The sequence below is a fragment of the Lethenteron reissneri genome, chromosome 33, assembly GCF_015708825.2.
Source record: "Lethenteron reissneri isolate LAM-NWPU_2019-01 chromosome 33, ASM1570882v1, whole genome shotgun sequence".
NCBI classification, from domain to species: domain Eukaryota; kingdom Metazoa; phylum Chordata; class Hyperoartia; order Petromyzontiformes; family Petromyzontidae; genus Lethenteron; species Lethenteron reissneri.
Window position 1 is genome coordinate 9,950,747 of NC_083811.1, and position 21,954 is coordinate 9,972,700.

The 21,954-nt window shown below is 43.2% G+C and overlaps 1 protein-coding gene across 12 annotated transcripts in view; it reads left to right on the forward strand.

Annotated features, from left to right (window-relative positions):
• Positions 1-302: 302 nt before the first annotated feature.
• The window catches only part of LOC133350332 (liprin-alpha-1-like), a 351,308-nt gene continuing 329,656 nt past the window's right edge, over positions 303-21,954 (forward strand). For all 12 annotated transcript variants that reach the window (XM_061564572.1, XM_061564571.1, XM_061564574.1 and 9 more), the window contains exon 1: positions 303-921. In XM_061564572.1, coding sequence (XP_061420556.1) covers positions 688-921 — 234 coding nt within the window. In that variant the 5' untranslated portion in view covers positions 303-687. The remainder of the gene's footprint in view (positions 922-21,954) is intronic.

A 21,954-nucleotide genomic window follows, 5' to 3' on the forward strand; every position in this document is an offset into this window, starting at 1 on the left:
ATTCCCCCCCAGGTAACGGGGCGTGGCCTCTGAGTGCTAGGGGCGGGGCTAGTAATCTAAGGGGCGGGGCTATAGACGCAGGAATTTGCACCCCCCCCCAGGTAACGGGGCGTGGCCTCTGAGTGCTAGGGGCGGGGCTAGTAATCTAAGGGGCGGGGCTATAGACGCAGGAATTTGCACCCCCCCCCCAGGTAACGGGGCGTGGCCTCTGAGTGCTAGAGGCGGGGCTAGTAATCTAAGGGGCGGGGCTAAGGGCGCTAGAGGGGCGGGGCCTGAGCCAATAAGGGGCGGGGCTACACAGCCGAGGGGCGGGGCCCCCGGGAGTCCCGAGCGGAGCGCTCAGCTTTGGCAGCAGAGAGGAGGAGAGCAGTAGGGGAAGAGGAGGAACACCGGGAGACGACAACAACAACCAGAGGACACAACACAGAGGACACAACACGGGGGACACAGCATAGGAAGAGCTTCTATTGTAGTGACAGTACTCCAGAGGATTCGAGGAGGAGGAGGAGGCAGAGGAACCCGCCGGCGAGGTGGAGTTGATGCAGCTCATCACACGACCTCATCCCGGAGGAGCGGCGGCGGTGGCGGCGGCACACACCTAGACCCCACGCGCGGGGACGAACACGAGACGCTGACAGCCGAGGCTGGAGGGAGGGTGGGTCGTCCAGTTCCCTGCACGGCCCGACCATGATGTGCGAGGTGATGCCGACCATCAGCGAGGACGCGGCGAGCTCGACCCGCACCTCGCAGGACGACGCAAGCTTCGAGCGCCTCATGGTGGGCATGCTGGACGAGCGCGACCGCCTGCTCGACGCGCTGCGGGACGCGCAGGAGACGCTCGCCCACACGCAGTCGCGTCTGCACGACGTTTGCCACGACCGCGACTCGCTGCAGCGACAGCTCAACTCGGCCCTGCCGCAGGTGAGAAGGGTTGAGGGAGGGAGGTAGCAGCAACAGCAGCAGCAGGAGGCTGTTGGATGGAGCGGCGGCCACCGGCACGCCGCGGAAATCCACGCCGGGTTTTGGCGGGCAACCCGAGCCGCTCCGCCGGATCGCGTGGCCGTGTTTTGTTTTGTGTCGCCCTCCGGATTGGTCGGTGGCCTCGTCACGTGGCGCCGCGCGGCCAATCGCGAGCGGCGAAAGGGAAGCGCGGCCGTCTTTGCGAAGGGTGACGTAATGGTTTTCGGGGAGGCCGGTCGCCGGGAAAACCCGGAGCCGACTTCCAATTGGAACGTCCCCGCGTCAGTGACGTCCACGCACGTGCGCGTGTGTTTCATGGTGGGGAGCGGTGGTGCAGCGGTTAGCGCGCTGCGCTATGAACCCGGCCACCCCCCAGGTTCGATTGCCGCTCACGGACAAACACCACAGTGACGATTATCTGCACCGGCCCCTGGGCCTCCCCTAGGTCGACTCAGCCTCAAATTAGTACCTGGTGAGGTGTGTGGGAAAACTCGTCAATGGGGAGACAAAGGCGGTCGGGCGTGGTGCTCGCCACCCCCCATCTCGTGTAACCGTTCCGGCCTTAATAGGTGCTCGCTAACAGCACTTGCTCCTACAGTCTGTTAAGGCTACACGGGGAATCTTTGTCTCTGTGTGTGTTTCGGACCACGTGCGTTTCGGTAGTTGACGTTGGTCAATTAAATGTGTCGCGAATTAAATCGAAACGTTTTGAAAGTGAAACGTTCTGTGGTGGTGTTCATTATTCCGATCAACAAAAAAACCCAAGTCGGAAGTGATTTCCTGCTCCGGAGTGCAGTGCTCCTCTAAGCGTTCACAGGTCTCCGAGCCACAGTGGTCGAAATGCAACATTTCGCATGGCGGGGGCGAGTCCTCGCCACTGTTGATTTCCCTCTACAAATCGGTACCAATTTTATCTACCGGGGAGGGATGATGGTCTGAGTCAACACCCCTGCCCCGCCCCCCCAAGCAGGATTTGAACTCAACCGCTGGGCCATGTGGTTGGGTTTATTCTCCCATGGGCTCATGCAATTGTCCCACACGCAGATCGTTATGGGTCCTCGAGGTGCGCACAGAATGCAGAGAGAGAGAGAGATGCCGATTATGGCCATTGAGGGCCCACTGCTGCTGGCAATCATTGACAAAAAATGGTAAACGAATAAAGACACGGGGTTCCATTATTAATAAAGATGCTGGTGATTGTAAAACTCGTGGTGCTTCAGGTGTCTGCGTTGTTTTACGGGGTCAGCAATAAATGTGGCAGAGCTGAGCTGTAATAATGATGTCATTTATCTCAATTCCAATTATTTAACTAGCAGAGCTGAGCTGAGTGCCTAGACTTCTTCTTTAAGAGGGTCCTGCTTTGGGATGTTTGTTCGATTCGTTTTCAAAGAGCGTTTTGCATGCAGGAGGAAACCGGGAGTGCCTGGGGAAAACACAACGGGGCTCATGCGCGGATAGCATATCCTCATCACTGCAACCCAGGGGGTTTGGAGATTTATACATTATAGATTTGAAGTTTTCGTGACTGTAATGATCTATACTCTTTGTTTAAAATAAAGCAAATAGATTTATACATCTTTGTGGCCCGCCAACCCTTTAATCTAAGGGCATGATTACAGGCAATATTCCATTACACCAACATTACCTGGGTTTTTAAAAATCCAAATTTCAGTCACCTGCGATTAAAGCTGGTTACCTTGGTTAGTGAGTTGATAGTCCCATCGCAGTCACCAACTACTCGACAAAATAACCGCCATCGTATTAAATGTATGGTTTCCCTTAATTCGACATATGTATCTTCTCCTTCGGGCAAAAAAAAAAACATTTGGTTTTATTGTCAGGTGGTGAACACTGCTATAACGGCATGAGAGAACGTTCACTGCCTACTGTGGATAAAAGGCATTTGAAAGGTTCTTAGAAGTACTATACTTGTGTGATGTCGTCTTCCAGTGCTCGTTTTCTAACATGAGGTGATGCACTGCTTTCCACGATAGCTTTGAATGGATATTTCTTTGACCCGTAACAAGATGCTGACAGCACGATTGCAATATAATTGGTGAAAAGACAAAAAAGCATACATTTTCCTTCATATCAAAGTGAGAGCTCAATAGAAATGTTCCTTTTATATGGGAGTCCTTTGGTTTGTGTTATAGCAGAACTCCAATTTTCACGTTGACATTGGGGGGGGGGGAGGTCCGTATCACAGATCCTGTTATCTGCCGCACACTCTGGATGTGCCATGCGTTACAGGAGGAGTTGGTTGCGTGACTCCGTTAATCCGCAAATAAACACGCGGTTAACAGAGAAAGCATGGAAACGTGACTTGCAGCTCCATGCATCCGTGATACATTTGCAGATTGAGGCTATGCATTTTTCACGATTGAAATGGACCAAATGCACCATATGGGTCCATGTTAAGAGATGTTAAAAGATATATACATGGTTATAAAGTCTATGTAGATTTTGTTATGACCAGGTCAGAGCCGATTGAAATGACATACGTTTCAAACAGAGACGTCTTATGTATCTGTGACCAGGTATTAAGTGCTGCAGGAAACACATTTATCAGGCCCAAACAAGATGTACGTTAATTTTTCTCTTATGTAATCGGAAGCAGATATAAAGAATTTCGTTTTCAATCTCGATTTCAAATTGCAAAGCTCCAGTGGCTTCCTAATAAAGATTAATTGATAAATCCGCAGTCTCTTTGTTGATGTTATATTTGTGTTGCTATATCAGTGAAGTAGTGGAAGCCCTTTGAGAGAAGTTCCTATTGCAATGGGACTCAGGTCTTGATTTTCAGGTACCCTCATTTTCTTCTAGGAGTGTTCTGACCAAGCCCACTCAGATACATTGTTGTAACTGTGGGCCATCGATGATACAGTTGATGAAGTTCAGTAATTGCTTCATGAAAAGACGGGAGCCCATTAATGTACTATTTCCATTTTTCAATGGAAACCATTGTAACCGACAATGGACAATTGGGGACAGGGATTTAAATGTATACTTTTATTGGTGTCGATTTTAGAATAAAGAAAATAATTATTTAAACTACTATCATTGATAATTTATGGGAAAAGTACCATTATGCATGCATATTCCGAATGGTTAACAAATACATGTGACATTAGTAAAATGAGTACAGTACCACCTAGTGGGAAAGTCAGCAGTGACGATTGTGTTCAGATTAACCTGGCACTGCATTTACCACATGTGGAACTTCAGCTACTCGCATCAGTGCAGATGGGTACAGTACTGCTTTTAGTGCTTCTCAGAGCATTGAGAAAATGTTGGCTTTTTGGTTTGTGCAGCATTTGTTTGACTATGTTGTAATATTTGGAGTTTTGGAAATATTTTGTTTAAAACAGCAATTATTTAGCTATGCAATTTGTTTTCTGGTTGTACCGGGTGTTGACCAACATGGTGTCCAACGTTTTTATCCACGTATTTGAAGCTTCTACAGTTGCTTCTTCAGAACCTGAAGAGGGAACTGAAGTGGCTGAGATCTTTAGGGCACAACCTAAACACACATCGGAGAGCCTTGCAGTACAACCGCGAAAACATGTGCAGTGGTAGATATAGCATATTCTATATTCTGGAGTTTGCATTGGAAATATACTGTTATTTTCAGGTAAAGAATTTCAACATGGACACTTTTGCAATTTCATAGTCAATACTGAAAACAGCAGACAGCACACAGCACAACCCAAACAAGCAGTAAAGATGGTAATTAATCATAAGTGTTCTCTGTTTTGCTAAATGGTTACATTTTTGGTGTTGTTGAGCACAGAGTGAGCTGTAATAGTACTGAATGGATTGGCCATGGAAAATGATGGTGTGTACTTAGCCACTGGGGTGGCACGTTCAGTTTTGTATCCCTGGGGAAAATTACGATGGAACCTGCATCACAGTACTCTAATGAATAAAATGTCCCATGCAGATGTCTTTATGGAATTCCCAGTGAGCCCTCCAATTCTTTACAAATTACAGGCAGATAAATATTTATACTGATAATAGAAATGTAAACAAACATGTGAATTGTATTTAAAATATACCATGTGTCTGTAATTGGCTGTTTCTTTGTGACATTTGGATGTTGTGGGGCAACTTGTAATGTCATGTTAGTCATTGTTGCTATATTTGTTGACTTGCATGGTTAAATATAATTTCTCATATATTTGGAAAGAGTTCATCGTGTATACAAAAAATTAAAGGACAACATGACAACATCTTCTTGGTTCTTTCGGTAAAGTCATGTAGAAGGGAAATAATGAAATGATAAAAATAAAACATAATAAAATAATTCTCACGACGTTTTGGCCACAACGCAAGCAGCCGTCCTCAATTGAAGAACAGGTCTGTCGGGAAGACAGCTTTAAATCGAAATATGACAACACTTTTACCAAATTTCCAAAACGTAGAGTATTATTGCAGCACTGCTGTCATGGGCAATGTTGGCCCATGTGTCCCAAATTAGGTTTTTTTTGGAAGATGGTGGTTGTTACACATTTGGAAATTAAACCACACTTTTCCCCCATATACTTTATGATTTAAAATGCGTGATGTACCAGCAGGTCAAGGCTCAAATCAAGATAAAATTTCTCCATCGGTGATTTGGTGACCCAGAGGGAATAGTGCCATTTCGGGTTAATCTACCAGACAACTGGGCAGGTTTGAGAAAGTGAGAATGCTGTTTGAACTGCCTGGTCGATGAAATTGCTTGTATGCTTTTCATTACCTGTCAGGTTATTAGTAATTTGCAGAATATAACCCATCATTTCCTTAAAAGTATTGTTCTTATTTTTTTCACAAAAGCAAAACGGGTTGAAATGTACACAAACTTGCACAGTGGAAAGCTTTTTTACGTAGTAAGTTAATTATAGCACACGAGGAGGGAGCTAATTGTACATCTTTATTACTACATTAACTATGAGAGGTATGTCTTGTTTTGTGACTGGAAAAGTTAAAAAGGGAAAATTGTTCTGTTCTTCATTTATGGTTTCTCAGTGAATGCATACAGGAGCAGAGACGAGAACAAGAGAACAGGAAGGAAAGAAAAGAGAGGCTGAAAAGCACACGGCTGAATGGTGTAGAAAGTATTTCGAAGAAGCAGTACAATTATTGCAAAACAACCATGACCATTCCCAAAAACCCGTAGCACGCTCACAGATTTTCTCCAAGGCAGGCCACTTTTCAGTGATGATAACAGCAAAGTTGTTTCGTGCCAAAGTTATACATGGCACTGCTTGTTCCTGATTCACAGTCGGGAATAATTTGCGGTTGATGTGATCTGGCCTCATTTAAAAAGAAAACACCCGCTGTTTGAAACATTTTTTTTCCCATGGTGGTTGGGTATTCGGGAGTGGGGGGGGGGTTGAGTGGCTATGACAAATTGACACCGCGCCAGGCCAGTTCTGCTTGCCCACATCCGCAAACTTTCAACCAAAGCGTCAAAAATTGTGCTAACTTTTTCTGAGCACTTCATCCACAAGCACGGTGGGGCTATCTTCGTTACGCAGTGTGTGAACTGAAGCCCATGGCTCATCGTCGATGTCACGCAGCCCACGTTTTGATTAAGCGTGTTTTGTTGCCACACCAACTCCCCCGTATGATTTGTCTTGCAGCCAACTAAGTAGGCATGAACGTTCTGTTTAACAAACTTCTTTCAACTCCGTGACTAAAGTACACCCTGTACATAGTTGTACTTGTATCGGGAAATGGTTTTGAAGTCCAATTGTGGAATAGATGTATGAATGATAGAGGCGATTTTATCAAGGGTATTGAGTGCAGTATGTGGATGTGTGCTAACACGTATTAAGCCAGTTCCAATACCTATCAGCAGTTCATCATTTGGGAAATGCCTTCTCTTTATATATAACGTGTGTGTGTATATAAGGTTTGTATATATAGGGTACATTTAACCATGCATGCCTATTTACTACTATAATGACCCAAGAATGTCTGTGTGTCCTGCACGTGACGTCACTCCACATTGGCCAGCCCCCCTCATTAATAATCATGAACAGGTGACGTCCTCCACATGGATCCCCCCCTCATTAATAATCATGAGCGGGTGACATCACTCCACATGTAGCAACCCCCCCCCCCCTCATTAATAATCATGAGCAAGTGACATCACTTCACATCAAACAACCCCCCTCATTAATAATGATGAAGAGGTGACGTCTCCAAATGGACGCATCCCCCCCCCCCATTAATATTAATTAGCGGGTGACGTCACTCCACATGGGGGGGGGACGAAGCGCCTCCTCCCCCCTCCTCGGCGTCAACTCACAACCCTCACGACAAAGGCAGAACCCTCACGTCACGTGGTCTCCGTAACGCTGTTGAGACATAGAAGTAAAAAGGACGTCACGATGAACAAGAGATTATAACCTTTAAATTAAATAAGTGTGTCACCGCGCCCTTACAAACTGCACACGAATTGATGCAATGAATATCACGTCGCGGTCTGCTTTTCGCTTGCAAGTTTCAGATTTACTGAAATACACCCGTCCTTGGACGGGCAAAAGGCTCGTGCTAAAATATATAGTATGTAAAATACAATACATATGGTTCCGTTTTTGAACTTTACATGTATTACACATAAAAGCAAATATAATTGTTTTGTAATTGTATCACTTTCGTGACAACGCCTCCATTACATTTCTTCAAAACCTTCCTTTTTCGGCGCAATTAAATGTATCAAGCGTTGATTGGTCATCATCGCACCAGCAGCCTGTCAATTTCTGCATCAAAATCCTCGCTTGCTCATTTCCATTTGTGGTTAATGAAGTTGGCTTAAAAGTCTCATTATTGCATTTGCACCAACTCTATTGACGGGCACACGTGCTTGCAATGGCATGCAAATGAATTGCAGTGAAGTGTGACCGCAGTTAAATGGGCTGTTGAAAGTCAGAGATAAATTGAACAATTATTCAAATACAAAGCTAAACGCTTGACCCCCCCCCCCCCCATTTCCCAGTGTCTTGGTAAATAGAATCTGCATTCTGTTATTTTATGTATAACACTATACTTGAGAATAGGTTTTCCCCTTTTTTCTGGCAACAAAACAGGTGTTCAGATGTTTAAACACCAAACTGAAACCTTTACAAGGAATCATGTCTGCATTAACCACAATACTTGTTTTCCTTAAAACCCTCTGCTGCTACACCACCCAAATTGTATGGCTTACCAAAAATCCATAAAGAAGGGACAGCCCTTCGTCCTATCGTCTCCACCATTGACTCACTCGCCTACAAACTGCCCCGATTTCTTTTTATCTTACAAACATTCACTGGTAAGACCACCTCAGCTGTACTCAACTCAGCTCACTTGGTATCATTAATTAAGGACATCTCACTATCTCCAGGTGATTTGCTCGTTAGGCGTATTTTGTTTGCATTCTGACCACAAGTATTGTGGTTAATGCAGACAGATTTCTTGTAAAATATTTCAGTTTGGTGTTTTAACATTTTAAAACACCTGTGTTGTTGCCAGAAAAAAGGGGAAAAACCTATTCTCATATTTTGGTACTGGCAAAGGAGGTCCCATAACGTCGTAGCAACACTATACTTACAAGTGATGTATGAATTGAAGCATAACAGACATGCCATTAAGGATTCTGCACTGGTCCAATTGATCAATGCGTGTGCCTTATTTATACTGCATAAGGTGGATGTCGTTCACTAAGCAGTGGCACTTTAATCATTTGTATTTGTCACATTGTGCTGTGCACTAACGAGTTGGGCGCTACCGCTGTGTAGAGACCATGTTTCCTCTGCCTGCTGGTATTGGACGCCCCTCGCAGTCCACGGTTATTTCATTCCCGCATGTGCACGGAAAGGGCTGCCCCCTTGTTATGCAAATAAGAGGGCACTGTTCTAATTTACGTACCGCATTTATTTTTGGCATGACGCGTCTTGGTTTGTGACTGCAATTTTACAATTCATCATCATCAACATCATCATCATGAGCAACCAGGCTTCATCCAGTGCTGGATGAAGCCTGGCTGCTCACAGGGGCCTGTGATGCCACAATCCATCTCACTTGATGCACATGAAGCTGATCTCAATGCTTCTATCTCTGAGCTTGGTCATCTTGTGTTTTTTTTCCTTTTGTGATTCTATCACCATTCGCATCCACTGATCGTGTCTCACAACACACATTAAACATGTTTTAAATGCATGTCTATCTACATAAAATGTAATACAGTCAGTAAATATGGTGTGGACATATCAAATTCTGAACCATAAAAGAGTATTCACAAACTACTATTCGTGCTATATTAAATATAGTCGTACAAATTAATACATTTAAAAAATGTTGATGTGAACTATTCGTCTGACTGGCCTTCATCAACGTGATTAACACATACATTTTAACATCAAAGCTGGCCACATTCCTCATTACCACTGCCTTATAACAGGAAATAAATAATGGGCTGACATTTTGGGCATTGGCCCTTCTTCTTCATAGCAACGAGAGGGCAGAGCGAGTTACCTCCAATGACGAATCTGTTATCACAGTCCCTTCCAGCTCATGAATACAATTGAAAATTTGAAAAGCGTTGTATTTGTATGAATGTAATAATATTCACTTTCTTTTTCAATACTTGGACTGCCCATCGTGTGTTAGATGAGGTGATTTAAAAGTATATAGCCAAACAGGAGAGGTGCTGCAAAAGCTGGTGCTTATGTCACTATAATACATTACTTTGAGAAGGATGGCCATTTTTATAGCATATATTAACCAAGTAATATTTACAGTCTTTTTGAATCCTCTTGTATTCGAGAGTACTGAAATATGCAGAATTTTAAAACAAACCTACAATAAACTTTGGGAAAAGCGTAGATAATCCTGAGTACTCTGGAGAAATATATACGAAAAATATAAGGATATTTGGAAACAACCCATATTCATCACTGCCTTCCAGTGCCTTCCACATGTTTCCACAGTTAAATAATCACTTGTGATATAAGACATGTGCTCATACATTGATTGGTGCTGTGAACAAAATGTATGGCTGAGCAATGCAAAGTTCTCCAGGTGAGGATTACAGATTTGACAAATCAGTGGACTTGAGTGTGTGACCATGTAGAGTAATAACAGCTTCATCAAGGCCATTCATTGCTTTTTATATCAGACCAGAGACCTTTTGATGATCACTTTATATACTATATCTGCTTTGTATATGCCTACTGGATATGCCGTGGTTTTGAGCCACTGTTATTTTGAAATGCAATGATGCCGAGTCTCTGTGGTACTGCATATCTCTTATGTGTTCATTAAATTCCCAGGGGTTCTCCACTACTGCCCTTAATGATGTCATAGGTGTTGCTGAGGTCCAGGCCAAACTCGTGACAAGTTCAGCTTCCGAATCACACAGCACCGTATTTTTGATATTTGCAGCGTTTATATTGTGCTGGGTTTTTTGTTGTTGTTGCTTCAAAGAAAAGCACAATCGCATTCTGATGAAGGGGAAAAAATCACATTCAAGGTGCCATTAGAAAAAGGTGTCTATGCCTGCACATGTCTAAATATAAGCTGAATATCCATTGCAAACGCCAATGATTGATTGGTTTACAAAGAACGAAAGCTATGCTCACGTTTGCTCTTTGCAATAGGCATACAACTATTTATGTACAGTATAATGAATTAAGACAATATGTTGGGGTCGTGATACATGGATTTAATTATGCGTGTAAGAGTTCATTATTTCCACTCGCTATGTATACTCAACTGCATTATTGTGCATTGCTTGTGTTGGAGTGGTGGGGCAGTGGTTTGCTCACTGTGATGTATACCAAGGTGCCCTGAGTTCTATTGTTGGCCATGGTTATACTCAGTGGTGGGTAATATCTGAACCTGTTCTGGGCATGACCCTTTCCTAACCCGCATTGACCGGATAGTGTGGTGAAGTATGTTGAAACGAGCCCCGTGACCAACATGACAAATGACTACTACAATGAGCCAAGAATGTCTGTTTGTGTGTAACGCGCGTGACGTCATTCCACATGCCGCACCCCCCTCATTAATATTAATGAGCGGGTGGATTTTTGCACTCGCACAGAAGGTCGAGCGGAATTTTTTTCGCAAATTCGCTTTAAGTTTCACGTTTCTTAATTGAAAGTGAATCTAATAAATAATTCTATGCAGCAACAAAGTGGATTTGGTGTCTTTATTTATTTCTTCAGCACTGGACACAAAAGGCTAGTCTAATTTATGCTTCTACATTATGGTAAAATATACATTTTCTCGGTGATTTTCCAGAAATTGTATAGATTTCTAATTAATTTCAACCCCAGCGACCGAAAGCCAAAGAGAATAAAGTACCAGAGCAGTGAATTTGAACAAATTGAATGTCAGTTATATACAGTGCTACAATGACATGAAGTGAGGTGTTTTATGACTTCGTTTTGTGGCAGATTCACTGCCATTAACACAGTGCTACAGTGAACTGCAGTGAAGTGTTTTATGACTTCGTTTTGTGGCAGATTCACTGCCATTAATACAGTGCTACACTGAAATGCAGTGAAGTGTTTGATGACATACTTTTGTGCAAGATTCACTGCCATCAAATTTACACAAGATACAATTATACTCTGCTCAATTTTGTCGTACATATTACAGCTTCCATCCTAGGACAGGCAAAAGGCTAGTGCATATATATAGCGTCTTGTACAGCCACAGTGGGTTCTATGTGCATAAATGTAGGAACAATTGATTCTTGAAACAAATCATGAGCCCCAGAATTGTGACAATTCATTGAATTGTTGGTTAGGGATGAATCGTTATATATCTAGTTGGCAGGTCCACACTCGCTCGGATCGGTGGCCCTGAACACCTATGTTATAAATAGACATTGTGCTTTACACACGTATGTGCCGTATTCATTTAAAGTGACATAAATTATTGAAGTGTTTTTGTTTTGCTCGCCATCTTTCACGCACCTCAGCGTTATAAAACATTGATTTTCATCGTCATGCTTTTTGCCAGATACACTTTGCAAATGAGATATTGTATCTCGATCTAGGTGAATTTCTACCCGGTTATAAATAGATCATTTGGCTCTGTGGTACCTGCTGGAAAACATAGAAATAGGACGTCTACATTACATCTGATTAGCTGGAATTTACATCACTTAGGATATAAGACAACTTGCATTGTTAACTAACAAGATATATTTTAAAGCAATGGTGAGAAATACCCACCTTAAGTTACCAACACTGTCTCTGCATTGTCTCTGCCATCCAAAGCACCACAAGCGTTTTTTATCAATACCAAATGTCAATGAATGATGGCAGTGAAAGTGGCACCTGGCCACTCAGGAGGATTATTCGTGAGTCTTGCTCAATCCAACACATTTCCCTGCTCATCTCATGCTGTGGGGCTTATACGGCGATGGAGATCGCTGTCTGTGTAGAATTATATGGAGGGAAGTATGGCCTCTTCTCAGCTTCCCAGCTGGATTGTTGCCTTCCTGGTGCTTATAAGAGGCTCCCTGCAAAACTGGGACATTAGCAGCCAACTATATTTCTTCGAGAATGTGTCTGCTGTGGGCCAATGTGTTTGTTTTGAAAAAGATTGGCATGCAATTTCTAAGGATGCTCTAATCTAGCTGCGCTTTGATGCCATCCTGCAGATGTAAATAATGATTCCGATGCTAATTGTTGCCTCATGGCTGTTGAGCCTTAAGGGACTCCTTCGAGCATGACGCTTGGGCATGTAACCTCAGCCAATTTTCCAAATTTGGGTATAAACACACACACTGGCAAAGGAGGATGTAAGACTCTACGCAGTAAGGGTTAGTGTAACCATTGTGAGACCATTGCTCTGTGTTTTTTGTCAGATTTATTAAAATTCATTATCGTCAGGGCATTTCTGCTGCTTCAGCGCCTTGCAGGTTTGAACATTTTATTATAAAAGAAATGCGGTCTTGCCAAAAACGAAAGAGGCAGTGTTATGCAATGCAATTTAATATGCTACAACATTGCAGTTACACTCTTTCCCACAGTGGGGGAAAAATTTGACTTTTAAAGAATCTTAATTTTCAAACTGTTTAAGCAAACTCCAAGGTCCCACCGTGCACACTCCTTAGAGAATTGTAGAGCTGACAGATTTACGAAGTCGTCCACTGTGCCGGGAAGAAGCGTGCCGGCTTCGCGTTCATTAACCAACCTCGGCGTCGCTCTCGACTCGGAAAGCTGAATATTTCCCACGCCAGACAAAGCTACGGTTACCAAGCAAAGTACGACGAGAGAGAGAGAGCCCGATTCTCATCGTCCACTTAAAATAACGGGAAGCTCTCTATCCCGTGTCCCCATTCACTGTTGCCATGAGCGCGCGTAATTCCAGACTCGGGGACAAACGTGTGCCGGTAGTCAGGGACATCCGTGCAATCCTCGTAAGGAAGTCCCTACAATTTTTCGCTTCCTGCACTACTGCTGCCTATAAAAGGCATTACAAGCCACCAAGTCACGAGAATATGATACCGCATGTAAAATGTATCTGTTGCCTGATTTTTCAGCTGGCAAGTAACCGCTCCCGGTACTATTGAAGGGCATGAATGTTCTAACAAAAGTACAGCCGCAGAAGAAACGTTCAAGTGCCTTTTTGCCATGGGTCTGGCATAATGCCTTTGCTCAATTAACCCATTTTTGGGGGGCGATTGAATGTGGCAATGTTGACACTTTCACAATGGACACATAAAGTTAGGAGAATGTGGCTGCCAAAGCGAAGTCCCAAGTATTCTGTGATTTCACTTAATGGTGTTGTAATGCGTGCAATGCTTACCTAAGCTATCGTCAACATTGCTAAAAGAACAGTGCCATCGGAGCCACATGTTTTTTCCAGCACCACTTGTGCAATAGGTCAAGGCTGTGAGCCGTCTTGTCTCTCCAAGGGAAATGATCCTGGGAAAAGCTTAAGAAAAATGAGAAGCTTAATGCGATGGGACAGAGCAATTGTACTTGCTCCTGGCAATTGAATTTCGTAAAGACTACAAGAAAAAGTTAAAATTGCTGCATTTGCCCTAGTTGTGATAAAAATAAAGAATGCGTCATTGAGTTTTCTCTGGGGCTACAATCACAAATGTTGTTTCATGTGTTTTTGTATGCACACTGTTGAGAAGTTGATGTGCGGTAAAACAATTGTGTCCAAGGCATAACAGACGGCTCTTTGGCACGCGTTGGAATACAAATCTCGAACTTAATTCATCGTAGAAAGTGTAAACCTTGTAACGAAAACAATACAGGGGTTGTACATCAAAAGAAAAAAAAATTAACACTGATAGCAGCAAATAACTAGGTTTGGATATCATAGGAAATTAAACGGTCTCTTTACTGTATGTTGATATAACAAACCTAGTCTGCCAGTGTGATCGTTATGATTTACAACGTTGCAATATTTAAAAATAACTTTCCCAAACGTGTCTGTGTGTGAGTGCTTTTTTTGTATGTTGGTTGGACATTGAGTTGTATGTTTAGTCTGCGAGCTTCCCTACACACACACAGGTGCCAGGATATTGCCTAATGTAGACTGGCTTACAAAGGCCCACTGTAAACATGCAAAACGAACGTGTCTCTTTCCCTCTTGTATTTAAATTTCAATAAGTAGTCAAATGTAAGCATTGACATGCTTGTGCATTTTTTTACCGAATTAAAATATGGCAATGGACTGCTCTTTTGGCCAAAAAAATAGTGCATTTTGTTTAAAAGGAACCCTTCTACAGATTGGCATTATATAATAAGGCCTAGGGTTTAAGCCCGTGTGCTTCTTTTTTGCAGCATATCGCGCTCATGCATGGGTTTCATATTAATATTGATGAGCATTGTCTGTGGTTTGTAATTGTATTTATGAAGCGCTATCTGTCAATGGTGAAATGATTTTCAGCCTAAACTTAGCATTGCAAATAGTTTGGAATTTTCTTGTATTGCTGTAATGTTAAAATATAATAGTATGATGATGCAAACATTCTATTTAGATAATATTTTTCATAATTTGTTATTTCATTTCACAATTGGGGTTTAGTGCTGACATTTAACACTCATTGAAATTACCACAACGTCTGCTTTGCTATCACTCATCACTGTCATCCGTTCATTATGTCGTCTCTTCCTAATCATCCCCATCATCAATAAATCAATCATCGGTCAGTTCTCTGTATCCAATCCGTGACCTAGCCCCTAAATCTTCATCTTCCGTTTGTTAAACGAATCTATCTGGAAGTCGAAGCCGGTGTTCTAAGGTCCATCTTAACAAGATCTTCCCTTTGTAAGCTTTGCTTTGCTTAGTTTTCCGTACCCCTTGCTTTGCTGGGGTCTTATGGCCTTAGGGAGCCTCCTTATCTGTTATTTGGGAGGCTTAACATGCCCTGCAACATCTGAATTAGCACACCGAGGCGCCTGCTCAGGCTTCCCTTGCAGGTCGCAACGAGGCAGTACTCTCTTGCCTGTTAAATGACGTAAGGATGCCTGCAGTGCGTGTTGCAGTTTCTTGTAACCGTGTGAAATATGTTAATTGGAATAATCTGTCCTCTTCGTACATTGCTGTATTTACCTCGCAGCAGAATGACCCCCCATGGGAACCTTGGCAAGCCTGGCACGGGTTAATCTGCTCTAGGAAGTGTTCGTGAATAGAGAATTCAGGTGCTGCGAGTCATTCTCGAAAATTATTCACGACACTGGCATATGGTGACCCATTTTTGTAAATTACGTGGACTCTTTTCTTCCCATCCACATGCTGCCTCCCTGTAATGCTCAACGCCCTTGTTTGATGATGCAGTCGTACCGTAACAAACTATCCGGGGGAGTTGCGGCTGGATTCGGACTGGAACGCGACGAACGCTGAAGAGAGCGCGCCACTCGCTACAACACCAGCAGCAGCAGGAGAAGAAAACTAAATCGCGACAAAAAATTGAACAAGGTGGATGATCCTGAGAGCATGTGGCTGAATGCTGGCTGCAGGGATTCCCGTGCATGCGAGAGGGGGGTGACGTGACGAGGGTGGGGGACAGGTGTAGCAGGGGGGTGAAGTGGGTGGTGAAGTGGGTGGTGAGGAAGCGTTCACCGTGCCCTAGCAGGGGTCTCCCTTGGGTCGCTTGCATAACCGGGCCCTCTTGGCCGCTGTCTCGGCTCACGCTTCGTGCGGCGGCTGCCACCGCCGCTGCCGCTGCTGCTGTTGCAGGGAGACGAGCGTGGGAGTTGACGGCTCCGTTCTGAAAATGAGATGGGGCTGGTGTGACAGGCTCGCCCAGAATTACGAGAGGGGCGCTGGCCTATGCGCGTGGCTGCGGGCGCGAAAATGTGGCACGGGTTGAAAGGTGTGGGGTGATGGAAGGCGGTGGACTGGAGGCGTGAAAACAAAAAGACAGGCCGTGCAAATGTCAACATTTGATAACATTCACACTGTTAGGCAACATCGTTGGTGGCATTATCCATCATTAATCATTGTCATCGTTATTTGCTTCATCGTCATCAGTCTTTAGACAGTCTTGCAGAGTGTTTCCATCAGAACCATTGGCACAATCACAACTCTCGTCATCATCGTTATCATCTCTGGCATCATCGTCGTCATCATCATATATGCAACTTACCTTTTCCATCTTCATTATAAATGTCTTGTGGAAGTTAGGCAATAGGTATTTCATTCAGCTGATCTTTCAATAAATTCCTAGAAATAATTTTAAATGAGTGACATTCTTCAAATTGGCCATGAAAATGAAATTGCAATATCCTGCTTTTGTGTGTTATCATCATGAACTCTGTAACATCAGCATATTATCACGTGAAATATATTGTAACAATGAATTACAAAAACGCACGTGCTTTGTTTTTAAAAAATGGCCGAGCAGCCACTGAAACCAATAGTGTCTGTTTAAGGGGGACCTGGATCACAGAAATCGATCATCTTGCACACTTTTGCCCCACTCGGGGCATTACTATGATTTTTTAAAACGAAAGCTTGTGTTTGTCCTCTTCGTAACAATGGGCATTTGCCACAGAGTATGAGATGGCTATTTATAAGACTATCTGATAGCTTAATTTCTCCATACATTTTTATTTTTTTACATTCGATTATAACATCTACCATCGCAAGTCAGGCTTGTATGCAACGAAATACAGACAAAGGTCCCTCCCTCCTCCTCCCACGAGGCTGCCGTTTAACGCATTGCACAGAGTCGTTTAAACGTGTTCTCTGGTGAAGGCTGCTGCGGTGACATGGTGGGATCACTGGGGTTTCATCCAGCTCCTCTGAGACCAAATCCCATCACCTGCTGTGATATGACCGTCATGACATTGAGAAGAGAAGCCAGATTTCCATATCCTTGTGCAATGTGGACTTGGTAAGAATCAAATTCCGTGGCAGAAAAAATTGTACCAGGTGAATAATTTCTTGGGAGACAATTGGCTGGAATGTAAAAACTTCTTCCTGTTTTCTTAGTCACTTCAAATACACTATTGTTACTTTTTAGGAACCAGCTATTTGTGTTAACTGAATGGGCAACTTTATGCATGAAATGTATTGTTACGCAATACTAAGTTCATGTACTGTCATAGAAAGTAGTTGTGTAATGATGGATATGGTTTATCGATAATATTTTTTATTGTGTTCATGATTCGTGGATCAAAACGTGCATGTCAGAATCAATTATTGACCGTTTGTAAAAAAAAATTACATGCTAATGCAATATTTGTGCTCGTGATACGAACAAAGTTTTAAAATGAGTAGGAATGAATAAAAAATATCCTAACGGCACTTTAATATGACACGAATGATTGGTTATTAATTATGATAATTGAGTTGCTTGGAGGGTGAATTGTTACAGGTTCAGTAGAAATGTTTGTATTGAAAATGTGGAGTGGTGGTGCCTTGGTTTGCCTACTGAATGATGGACACAACGACGAGAGTTCGATTTGAGGCCATTGCTCATAACAGATGATGATGATGATGACGACGATGGATCAGAATGCGGAGCAATTATTTTTTGAAAATGTACAGGCCTGTTTAATTTTATCTTTGGGTTTACCACCTCCAGTCTTCAGGGACGACCACCATGCTCTCATTTCACACATCTCTCAGCGACAGGGAACTGCAGTGTTATTAATATACCACACGATACCGTGGTTATGAGCATAACACGGTTTCCTAGCAAGCATGGTATACAGCATTTGACACTCATCACAGCCAAAAGATAAAACTTGACCGTCACTTTTTAAATACGGTAAGTAAAATCCGGAATGCATCTGCTCGAATTAAACCCTCACCTTTACAACCCAATGCCTAATGCCCATGCAATTGTTGAGCTTAGCGGCCGTGACTACACTACAGTAGTGGATGTTGCAGGGGACTGTAGCTCTTTAGCATTCTGTGGCCATGCCTAAGGCTCAGAGCATCACGCTAAAGCACATTAACGAAACACGGCCACAGAAATAATAAAGCACACATAACGGCACATAACAGCATTAACGGGCCAAACTTGTGATGAGAAGCCTCAACAGCAATATCATTGTCTGCTTGTTCAGATATTTTCCATTCGGCTATGCAGTGTGGTGCACAAAATGCACACTCAACTATACAGTAATATATATATGGAGTGTGCTTCTCCGTGGTCTCGTGTATAGTCTTATCTATTCATATTACCTTACAAGTAAATGGTAGCCTGCTTCACCTTGCATTCTGTCAATTTTAGCGTCTCAATCCATGGGATGTGAATTATTTGGTTCACTAATGATGAGGTGTGAACATACGAGAGTGTTGCGTGATTTGCACGCGACTTAAAACAACGTAGAACTTCCGAGTCTGAGCCTGCCCCGTGAGGGATAATGACGAACTTCTGTGCCGTAAATCTTGGGGGCCCAAACTCGAAAATGTTGGGTTACATCGCAGAACCATGAGAAGTGGGGATGGTTATAGGAAGCCTTTATCCGGCAGTGTACAGATAATTGCTGCTGCTGATGATGATGCGGATGGGGAAAATATGACACACACTACCCCCCAAAATAATTGTTTGTTTCGAGAAGCCCTCGGTGTATCCCACGAGACGCGAGGTGTTTCCTCTACGCGGATACCGCTATCACGAGCTGCACACTCGTTGGTATTTTGTTTTAACTCTCAACTCGTAAGTCGACAGCATGGCCCCTTCTCTGCTCGCACCCTTCCAGAGCCGCCTCTGTGTTTTAACCAGAGTTGGCGTTTGGCAGTGCTTTGATCAAGTGAGACGTTCCAGATTAAGTAGGGTCCGCTCCCCAGATTAAAGTACAGGGCAGCAGCAGCAGCATCATCATCATATGATAGGCTTTCACCCAAAGACTCGACATGGCCACGTGACAATACATCAAACACCTTTTTTACTTGTATCCATTCATTAACTACAACAGAGAGGGCATCGCATTGTGACGCCAAACACTAATACTCGTAATGCATTTATGAAAGACTTACATGTACTCGGTGCCCTGCATAAGCTACAGTATACCATTTAATAAAGCAAAGCGCATATGCTCTGGCTACAGAGCTTAGGGCATCATCAATAGATGGCTTTGCTGAATTTAAAGCTGCTTTGTTCTTCCGCGGAGTAGAGATGGACCAGGTGTACGAATGTGAGAAGTGAACTGCTGATTTACCTAGGGTCTAGGAACGATGTTCTTGTTCTGTGAGTCGTATCGCATCCCCTTGGATTCAAGGTCTCCTTGTTTCTACAAACACAGTAGCGAAATGGCCCACTGCTCTCTTATTTTAGAAGTTAATGTTTTATAACGTGTCAAATCATATCAAATCCCTTCATCCCCTACCAGCTCATTTATTAAACAGTGCCATATTCGTTTTGACTTTTGTTCGTTCCTCACAGATTGCGACCACCCCGGCAGTTCGGGAGGGAGGTGAACGGAGAGAGGAAACCAATTTTAGCCCGAGCATCAGTTGATTACATTCTGCCAGCAGGCGTTAAAGTCTCGACCGCTTGGCTCAATTTGATTTACAATTGGCCCCTCCTAATCACATTATGCCGCTGTCACAAATATCAGAGAACGGATTTCATAGCGAGCAGCAAAACAGTCGGCGGTTCGGTCGTTACCGTACAGAGAGTGTGTGTGTGTGTGTGCCGTAGCCCTTTGCTGGCTTTTCTTGTAACCCTCCAAACCAGCGGTCGGGAACCTATGGCTCGCGAGCCATATATGGCTCTTCCAGTGACGGCATATGGCTCCCAGACAATTTGGAGTTGGAAAAAAAAAATCAGTTTGGAACTGATTTTAAAATACTTGTGATATTGCTTAATAATACTGTGTCATGTTAAAGTAAACAGAAATTAGTTTTGAAGATAAATTTCACGGGTCACGCCTGCACGAAGCTCAACCTCACCACGTATGAACCAGACTACAAGGCCATCAGCAAAACCATGCAGCACCAGAAGTCGCATTAAAAGTAATACATATTTAATTTATTATACGTTAAAAATACTATATGGCTCTCAATGCAATATATTTAGAAATATTTGGCTTTTATGGCTCTCCCAGTCAAAAAGGTTCCCGACCCCTGCACTAGAATCATGACAGGTAGTGGTCGACAAGCACACGGACAAGTGATATCCATTACACTGGTCAACAACAAAAACACATTTTTTTCTACCCTGGACTTTTGCAGCTGTTTTAGACTAATTTCAGGATGCTGATTCCAAATCTGATCTCAGATTTGCTCCGTCACATCATTTTTATGCTATCGGCATACCCCATTTTCATTGATTTCACCCGAAATTAACTCCGTCACTTATGATTGGAAGTTGTTGCGAGTCAGTGACTGCTTTAGTGTTAAAATATGGTGCTGTATTTTTAGGATAGTGTGTTTATAATATCATTTTATGTAGATATCCACATTTATTTAATATTTTTCTTCTGCAGTTTTTATTGAAAATGCAATATTTGATATCTCAAAAATCTGATGTGATAGACAAAAACTGATGCCAGCTTTGGAATCAGCACCCCAAAATGACCTTAGCACCGTTGGAATACCTTATGCCAGAAAAAGTGTGTTGACCAGTGTTATCACTTCCTACTTGGCTCATTGAGAAGCTGGTGCCACAGCAGTTGCACAGCAGAACTCTGTCCACAGTGAAAGCGGGTGATGAACATCACGGGATCCTTCATCATCCACACATTCATTCCACCTTTTGCCACTTACTATATGGATTTGTGTGTGCTGTGAAGAAGGGTTACTGCCAAAAACGTCACCTATTATATGTTTTCCCTTTTTAAGGCCAGAGTGTTATTGTTGAATGTGATATTCTTGGTTCTTTCGGTAAAGTCACGTAGATAGAAAACAAAAAATAAGGAAAAAAACCAATAAAAATAAGCAATACAAATAAAAAATAGTAAAATAAAATAAAAAATGTATTGAAAAGAATAAAAGCAAAATAATCCATGACGTTTTGATCGCAACACAAGCAGTTTTCATCAGGCGGAGAGAGTGAGTTTATTTTGTCACTTATTATTGGGATTAATAGAAAGAATAGGAACCCGACTGCAATACGATGTACATATAGCGTTTACTTGCAACCCCATCTCCAGTTGCTTCACGTGGGGGGTAGGGGGGGGGGGAGAATTATCTACGTGGATACATGGGTTGGAATTCAGAGAAGTTCTCCTGGTACATGTCTTCGAGTACAAAACCTTCACGTAAACAAAAGTGTTAGTGTCACGGCACACTGCTGGGGGGCTCTGCCTGCAATCCGAGTTTTCCTCCAAAAGTGTTCGCACAACATTCTCGTGCGGGATGTCATCTGTGGGTCACGAGCGCAAATTTTAATTTCCACACGTGCGCGTATACCCATGGATCGTGTGTGTCCCCAGCAATGGCCCGTAAGGACGGGAGACTTGACTGAAAAAACCCCACGTCCTTTTCGTCCAGCCTTTTGATTCACCCCCCCCCCCCCCCCCCATTTTCGTCCGTGTACACTTCACATGTTGAAGGGAAAACTCGCGCTCCGAATAAACGGGAGAGGAT